Raw genomic sequence first — 9,083 nt, forward strand, 5'->3', positions numbered from 1 at the left:
AAAACATTAATCCTGACAGTTTCTACCTGGAACAAGGAAAAATACATGTTTTAGGAACTTCCAAGGAAAATTCCTAATTTTGGTTACCACAAATCAAAAGAGAAAAAGGTTATTTTATATGCCTATGTACCAAAAATAACAGTGAATTTTCCCATTAAATTCTCCATGGTCTACAATGATAATTCTAAAAATTCATTTGTTGATGTATTAAATCAATAAATACTTAGTTAAGCCCCAACTATGTGCCAGGCATCGTTCTAGGCCCTGGGGAAAGTAGCAAACAGATCAAACTCCCCATCCTCATAGAGCTTCCAGTGGGGAGGGGACAGGCAAGAAAGGAATAATGGCCAGTGGTGATAAGTGCTGTAGAGAAAAACAAAGCAGTGAGTAACAGAGGATAGATTGAAGGGGCAGAGTGCTTTTCATGGGTGGTCAGAGAAAGTCTCTGATAAGTTAGATCAGAACAAAGACCTAAAGGAAATGAGAAAGCAAACCACACAGATTTCTAGGGGAAGAGCAAAGGCTCTAAGGTGGGTGTGTGCCTGGCACTATCAAGAAACATCAAGAGGAGTAGTGTGGCTGAAACAGACTAAGCAGGGAGGAGAGTATTAGGAGATGAAGTTAAAGACGTAAGGGAAAGAAGGCACAGATCATGCAGGGTCTTAAAGGTAAGGTGACCACATGTCCAGTTTGCTCAAGGCAGTTCCAGTTTATGCTTGTTGCTCCGACACTATTATTAACAGCACCTTTCATGCTCAAAAGTGTCCTGATTTGGACCATAAACTTTACGGTCACTCTACATATTGGTGACTACAAAAACTTTTTACTCTAAGTGATATGGGGAACCACGGGAGAGCTGTGAGCAGAGGAGTTTTAAAAGTATCATCCTGGCTATTTAAAGGAGAAAAACCTGTCGAGGGGCAAGGGCAGCAGGCGAGATACCAGCTAGCAGACTACTGCAGCAACATGGGCGAAGGATTCACACTGGATGGAAATGTTGAAAAGTGGTCAGATTCTGAAGTCAGAGATGACAAGGCTTGCTGAGGTACTGGGTGTGGGATTCAAAGAAAGAGGAGCCAGGAATTACTTGAAAATTTTTGGCTTATGCAACAATAGGGAGAAGGGAGATACTACTTAGTCAAAGAGGAAAGGTTTGGGGAAATCAAGTGGAATCAGGAGTTTGGTTCCAGACTAGGCACATTAAAATGTCCATTAGGTATTTAAATATAGGCATCTGGGTATAGAGTCTGGAGCTCAGTGGAGAGGTCTGTGCTGGAGATATAAGCACGGGAATCATCATTATATAAAGGGTGCGGGACCAAAACTATATTCTTATTCTATAACAACAACACAGATATTTCTCTCTTCATAACTAAGTCCTAAAATAATAAGAAAAAGACAATATAATTCAAATAATTTCTACAAACCCCCTATGGAAAAACAAATTATACAAATCACACAACCACTGAGAGCAGTTTTCAACATTTTAGGACAGGTGACTGTCACATACATCAAATTTTCTCATGGATACTCTTGGATTTTTATGAAATCTGGCAATAACTGGTGCAGAGAAGTATATTACTACAATAATCCCTAATCATGACAGCTATTTAAGTTTCTCATTAGGCAGCGACAGCCTTCCTTCTGTCCCCTTCAATAAAGTACAGTATACCAAATATGAGTGAGAATGACGTTTTCCAGGAATAAGTGGAATCTATTCTTTTAGTCACCTGCAAACAAATATTTTAACAGTCTGTAGTAACGAATTACTGTGACACTTTACAGCCTAATATCTACATACTAATGTATTTCAACAGAAAACACTGATCTGGAGTCTAGCAATAGATAGATAAAAACTAACCTGGACAGAAACGAATAATTCTGAACCTGGATTAAAAAATGTAAAATAGTAATTCAAGTATTTATACCCCCCAATTTTATAGTTCTTTTCTTCACACACTGAAAATCATTACAGCGTATTCTGATCCTGTGCCTGAAGGGATTAATATCCTAATCATGTCCCAAGGCATTTCATTGGTAACTTGGTGATTTATAAACTCCTTTCATACTCCAGAGACAATAACAGCAGGCCAGTTAGAAAAAACCTTTTACTTACATTAAACGCGTGAAGACTTCAAACACTCTGAAACGTCCCAGGAAAAAAAAACCTTGGAACCTCAAATTTTGGATGCTTTTATACACAATACATCTCCTGAGTTCAAACTTTGTCAGAAGCAATTACAACCTACATTTAAAATGTACAGTCAAGAGGCTGTAAAACAGATTTCTTGTCTTTGGGCTTTTCTTTTTAAAGCCCGAATGTTATGTATTCCTAAACCCAGCCTTGGACTTTGGACTAAAAAGCTTCCAGCCAAGAAATCAATAGGGTTCTGTTGGCAACTGGAGCAAAAAATCCCAACGACGGGATTTTCAGTGAAAGCCTAACAACATGCATAATTAACAACTCTCCGGTGCTGCACCTCCAGAAAAGACCCCAAATGCAAAGCTGCTCCTGCACCTCCGCTGAGCCCCACGAATTCAGAAATTCTAGACCAAGCAGCCCGGCGGAGAGGAGAAAACAGCAGCCTTTGCGGAGAGGGAGGTGCGAGCCTCTCTCCGCCGGTTGGGCGGGAAGGGGGGGCTGGGGAGCAGGCATGGGTTTCGCGGCACTTACAGGTCCGTCAACACCATGAGCTCCGAGTAGGCCCGGTGCAGCAGAAACTCGATGAGGGTGCTCAGCCGGTAGCCAGGGCTGGCCGCCGCCGCAGCGGCCGCCGCCACTGCGGCTCCGGGAGGAGGAGGCGCCGGGGCAGACGCGGGGCCGCCGCTGCCCCCGCCGCCGCCTCCGGGCGGGACCAGCTGGTGGTTCTCCAGCTGCACTGGGGCCATGGCGGCGCAGGGCCTGGCTGGGCGCAGCGGCACAAGATGAGGCCCTCGAGCCTCCCGGGCGCTCGGTCACCGCGCCGAAGCGGGCGCGGGCAGAGTCGCCGCCACCTACTGCCAGGCGGCCTCAGAACAGGAAGCCGTGCGCCGGCCGCGGAGGCCCGCCCCCATGTAGCGACGAGCCCGCCGGCCCCAGGGACGGGAGCGAGGGGCGGGGGGGAGCAGGGAAGGCGGAGAAGCGGGGCGGACGCCGCAGAGAAGCTGCGCCTCCGCAACCGCTCAGAGGCCGCTTTGCCAGGCAGCCGCGGCATCCATGTTGACGGCCTAAAGCGGAAGTCGTTAGGCAGAACGGAAGGGGAACCTGCAGGGGGACTTCCGACAGCAACCTGTGCCTTTTCTCGCAGCTGTCGGGCGCCAGGACTCTAGTGGGGCGCGTGGGAGCGGGGCGGGGCCGGCGCGCGGGCGGGAAAAGCGGAAGCGGGGGCGCGCGCCGCCGGAAGCGGGCGTGAGGGCGGAGCCGGCGGCGTCACCGTGAACGTCAGCAGTTGCCCCGCCCTTGCCCTCGGCGCCCTCCCAGGTTTCAAAGGCACCAGTTTGGCCTGAGGTATCTCTACGCGCTCCGCTGTGGGGCGCGAACGCGGCCGGGAGGGCTCCCCGTCCGGTGTCTGTGACTTGGGGTTCTGGAATCGGGAAGGAATTGTAGCGGCTGCGCGCTTCTGATTTCTCAGCTCTCTGCCCCGCCCACTGTCTGCCCATGCGCCTTTCGTGGGATAGAAGACGTTTCCGTCATTGTGTGGGTTTTTTTTTTTTTTTAACTGTGGGAAAAAATGCGAGAAAATATGATTGGGGGTAGGAGCGGGGCCGCTGGCAGAATAATTTCACTTTAGTACAGTTGGATATATGCTGATTTTATTACCAACCCCGAATCTCGGCAGTTATTCCACAGAAACAGCCCTTAAATCCTCTCCCGCTGCCTCTCACTCGGTTCTTGTCCCTGCTCTTGCAGTGGCCGCCCAGCCCTTCAAGGGCTTTCTGTTCCTCTGTGTCCTGCTGCCGCTCTTTCTCCCGCAAAATTCACCTTTAATGTTTTGCCTCCTGCTTGAACATGGTGATTCTCCACCTCGCTTGCACGTTGAAATCACAGGGGTGGGGAAGGGCTTTAAATTTACTTATGCGTGCGAAGACTTATGCCAGCCCCAGAGATTCGGCTTTGACTGGTCTGATGTGAGATCTGGGCTTCGGGATTTTTAAAGGCTTCCTGGGTGATTCTAACGTGCAGCTGGGGAAGAAATCCACTGTTAGGAAAGCGTCCATTGCTGCAACCCTTTTCAAACATCGTTTTGCAGATTCCTATCTGTAACTCCTAGGTGTAAGATGCTTTTGCTGTTCTCTAAGGTTAAAATACTTTCATCCTTGTCCACTTGTGTAATTCTTAGTCATTCTGGAAGGCCATTCACCTGTCTTCTGAAGGTGGGACATTTGGAGTGTAATCACTTGCTCCCTCCATTGTGGTCCTAAAGCACATTTACACACAGTCTCAGGGTACTTATCAAAAGGCATTAGGATTACTTGTACCCACTCCAGGTGCAGTGGCTGGAGGGCAGAGACTATCAGCCATCCCCATGCAAGCTACCTTAGGAAACAAATTTTTTATGTTAGCTAGAATCATACCATTTCTCTTGCAGCTATTTTGATTTGTTTTACTGAAGATTTATTTCCTCTTTTGAAAACTACTGACTTCAGTTAAAAAACCCTGGTGGTCACATACACACAAAAGGTAGGTGGTTGTATGAGATGGTCCTGGAGGTCTTTTCTACCATTCAGATTCTGATTCTTTGTGATGTTGATAGGATTTTAACTCTGCCCTATTGCATATGTTAAACACAGTTGTACGTCAGGCATTTTGGTATTCATTCTATTTGGCACTAAGGGTCTACCTAGAGAGAGTGCAAGCATCATGCAAATAAAAAATAATTTAATAGGTGGATGGTGGTTGTTTTAGAACACAGAAAATTTCACACACATCTATCAGATTAGATTCTATTGAAATTTCTGTGTTTGAATAGGTATCTTTAAAAATTGAAAAGTACTAGTTATTAAAAAGGATATTCTAGAGGAAAATTGGGCAAAAATACAGGAGTAGGACTGTGAAACTTGCTGTGCTTGAATTGTTGGAAATCGGGGAAGTAGTGTAAATGAAAGCTCCTAGAAGAGATGATAGCCCACCTCCCAACCTGGTAGTATAACCACTAGGCAAATATAGGAAGTACTAGTAGAAGAAATGAATGGGGAAGGAGAGAAAATGTTAGCATGTTTGGCTGAGTTACTAAAGGAATGACTCACATTCAGACCACTTTGGGAAATAGTGTAATTTATCATTTTAAAACCAACAGTTCAATGTTTGGCACTGTAGTATATGTACATAATTCTTTCGTTCACACTTTTCAATTGTTCCTCTGTTTGCTCATCGCCTCATTCTGTCGCACCTCAGATAGTTCCAGAACTACCAGCATATTTCCTCAGCTCTTAAATTGACCTTAACGCTTTAGATCTTTCATGGAGTCAATCTGATTTTAATAAAGGGAACAAATTGATTGCAAAATGTGGAGGAAAAAAGGTACATTTCCTTTTAAGCCTTTTTGATGAAAAAGTGAAATTGTCATCATTTGGAAACATACAGCTGCCCCTCAGACACAAAAAGGCGGGAAAGGAATTGAAAAGTAATTTTTTCTTCTCTTTTTATTTAATATTGTGATCAAGTCCTCCAAAACGGAGAGTAAAACTGGTAATTGCGTTCATTCAACGGATGCTCCATTCATAGTGGAGTTGAAGGAAGGAACTCACAATACCGTGAGTGAGTATGGTCTGACTAACCTAGAAAAAATGAGAACACTTTAATGGCTTTGCATATAAAAGAAAACCCAAACTTGTTCCTGTGGCCTCTAAAGCCATGAACAGAGTGGCCCTTGCCTGCTTCTTTACCTCCCTCTCCTGCCGCTCTTTCCCTCGCTCCTTGCACTGTAACCTCACTGAGTCTAGTACATGCCATTCCCTAAGGTGTTAGGGCTTGTCCACCGTTCCAGACACCTGAAACGATTGTTTCCCGACTCTTCGTGTGGCTGGCTTCTCATCCTTCCAGTATCAGCTTAAATGAGAAAATCCTCAGTGAGGTCTCTCCTGACTATGTGACATGTCGGCTGAAATAGAGTCCGGTGATATTAGTGAAGGAGTTTATTCAGTAATCAGCATGAGGAGTTCAAACCCCAGGAAACAGTTCAACAGAGTGCTCTGATGGAACTGCTCTGAGGGGTGCGAGTTTAGGCACAGCTTGTATCTCTTTCACAAACAGTACAACTAGATTTAAAAAAAAAAAAAGAAAAGGGGGATAGAGTACATCTGGGCTTTTCTCTAGATTATACATTGAAGGTAACACAAACGAGAATTTCTTGGTTATACATCAAACAAGTTCAGAGATGCTGATGTTATCTATGTGTGGAGGGAGGCAAGGACCAGGATCAACCTCTAAGAAATGCAGCTGGGGGCCGGCCCGGTGGCGCAGCAGTTAAGTTAACACATTCCGCTTCTCGGCGGCTTGGGATTTGCTGGTTCGGATCCTGGGTGCGGACATGGCACCGCTTGGCAAGCCATGCAGTGGTAGGCATCCCACATATAAAGTAGAGGAAGATGGGCACGGATGTTAGCTCAGGGCCAGTCTTCCTCAGCAAAAAGAGGAGGACTGGCAGTAGTTAGCTCAGGGCTAATCTTCCTCAAAAAAAAAAAAAAAAAATGCAGCTGGGATTGTGAGAAGGAGGTCCCCTTTATCTCTTCCTGTTGTGGATCTGTCCAGTGGCATCTTCAGTCAGGAGGTGTGGGGTTGCAAGGTCATTTTGACACAGGCTGAAGATGGCCTGCGCGGCTCCTTCACAGTCCAGCATGGATTTTATTGTGCTGACTTAAAGCCTACGCAGTTTGCTCCTTAGATTCACCTGGTAGACCAGGGAGAGGGGGCCCGAAAATCTGTCCCCAGGTGTTAGGCATGTACAAGGAAGTTCATTGCAGCATTGTTTGTAGAAGCAAAAAGATATGAGCAATCTTAACTGTCTCTCAGCAGGAGAATGGATATGTAAGTTACTATATTTCTACATACCTATTCAAATGAATGAATTAGACCTACAAATACCAACATGGATACATCTCAAAAACAATATTGAATGAAGAAAGCAATCTTTTTTGATACCATTTCTGTCCATTTTAAAAGCACACAAAATAACGCTCTATAATTTAACATAGTGTAGTAAAAGTAAAAAATGAATATGAGGATGATAGACACCACTTTTAGGATAGTAGTTACTTCTAGGGAGGGGTGAGGGATGAGGTGATGCTTTATTGGTTCTTAGCTATTAGTTATATGTAATGGGTTTCTTGAAAAACCTGAAGGAAATGTGACAATATTAATATTTGTTAAATCTGAAGCTAGAGATATGATTGTTAATGTATTCTGTACTTTTTCAATATTTTTAAAATATGTTATAATTGTTTAAGTTAAAATTTTTCTATTAGTACAATTATTTACACTAGCTGCCATAACAAACCAACCCCAAAATCTCAGTGACGTAACACAGGTAAGAGTTTATTTCTCATGCTCACAAAGTTCGGTAAAGATGGACCTGATGGAGAGGCCCTCCTCTAAGTCATAACCCTGAGATCCAGGCTCCTTCCATCTTAGGAGGCCATCACTCTAACCAAGAGATGATTTTTTGTCTTTTTTAACATCCACCCACATTTCATTAGCCAGAATTAGTCACATGGCCCATTTAAAGGCTAGGGAGCTGGGAAATACAGACAGTCTTCTGTGTGCTAAGAAGAAAATGAAATGGTTTGGTGAACAAATAACATTGTTTTTACCTCAATCTTAAGGTAGTCTTCTCTCTTTTTTTTTTCCTTACAGCAGAGCCTCTGAAATCAGACCTCTTAGAATAAAATCCTAGCTCCACCACTTAAGATCTGAATGCTCTCCAGCAAGTTCCTGTACTACTCTGGGTCAAGTTTCCTCATCTGTAATAACAGTATTTACCTCAGAGGATGATTGTGAAGAAAAAATGAGTTAACGTTTGAAAGGGCTTAAAACAGTAAGTGATCTATAAATATTAACTATTCTCATCATCATCATTTAGGAGCAATAATTCCTGTATTTGTTTTTTCACCTAATAACCTATGAACTTTCTGTCTTCTCCTGCCCTCATGTGGCTCTCTCTTGGATATCCAGCACCTAGCATAGTGCCTAGCTATCTGGCTTTAATGAATGAGTGGGACAGGTATACACCATCTGTACACTGTAGTTCTATTTATATTGCGTTAACTTATTTGAGATTAAGGTTAACTTACAGAGCCAGCCCTGACTGCCTAGCGGTTAATGTTCAGCACACTCCACTTTGGCAGCCCAGGTTCAGTTCCCGGGTGTGGAACCACACCACTCATCTGTCAGTGGCCATGCTGTGGCAGTGGCTCACAAAGAAGAACTAGCAGGACTTACAACTGGAATATACAACTATGTACTGGGGCTTTGGGGAGGAAGAAAAAAAAAGGAAAAAGAGAGGAAAGATTGGCAACAGATGTTAGCTCAAAGCGAATCTTTCCCAGAAAAAAATAAATATTGACTTCTGTATATTTACATGTGAAATAAAATGTTTAGGATTTCTTTTAAAATACTGCAGAAAAAAAAGTTGGGGGATGTAGATGAAATAAGATTGGCAGAATGTTGACAGTTGTTAAAGTTGATGATGGATACACGGGAGTTCATTGTACTCTGTTCTTTCTCTTCTTTTCTGTATGCGTGAGAATATATATAATAAAACCTTTTAAAAAATTGAGAGTGGGTGGTCAACTAAAGGCCCAGATCTTTTTTCCTTTCCTAACAAACAGCCTGTAATGTATATCTACTCAGTATTTCTGATTTTTAAAACATTTTTGTAATTTATAGAGTGTTTAACATTAAAAATAAAAGAAAACTACAAGGAAACTTCAATTATAACTGCTTATAAAAGAGATGAAAGTGTCAAATATTTTAAAAAGTTTGGTTTCAGGCCTTGAAATAAGAATGCTTCTGAGGAGCTCTCAAAAAAAAACTTATACAGTGGCATAGCAGTTAGATTCATGCGCTCTGCTTCGGTGGCCTGGGGTTTGCTGGTTCAGATCCCGAG

At 43.6% G+C, this 9,083-nt stretch overlaps 1 protein-coding gene across 4 annotated transcripts in view; it reads right to left on the bottom strand.

The window, feature by feature from the left end:
- Positions 1 to 3,385, bottom strand: part of MED14 (mediator complex subunit 14) — a 64,452-nt gene extending 61,067 nt beyond the window's left edge. Inside the window, exon 1 of one of the 4 annotated variants that reach the window (XM_070603635.1) lies at positions 2,675 to 3,385. In XM_070603635.1, the coding sequence (XP_070459736.1) occupies positions 2,675 to 2,889 (215 nt within the window). In that variant the 5' untranslated portion in view covers positions 2,890 to 3,385. Of the gene's footprint in view, positions 1 to 2,116; positions 2,616 to 2,674 lie in introns of those variants that run through there. The other 3 variants (XM_070603636.1, XM_070603638.1, XM_070603637.1) reach the window with 3 other exon arrangements.
- Between the last annotated feature and the right edge of the window lie 5,698 nt (positions 3,386 to 9,083).

Source organism: Equus przewalskii, chromosome X (genome assembly GCF_037783145.1).
Source record: "Equus przewalskii isolate Varuska chromosome X, EquPr2, whole genome shotgun sequence".
Lineage (NCBI taxonomy): Eukaryota > Metazoa > Chordata > Mammalia > Perissodactyla > Equidae > Equus > Equus przewalskii.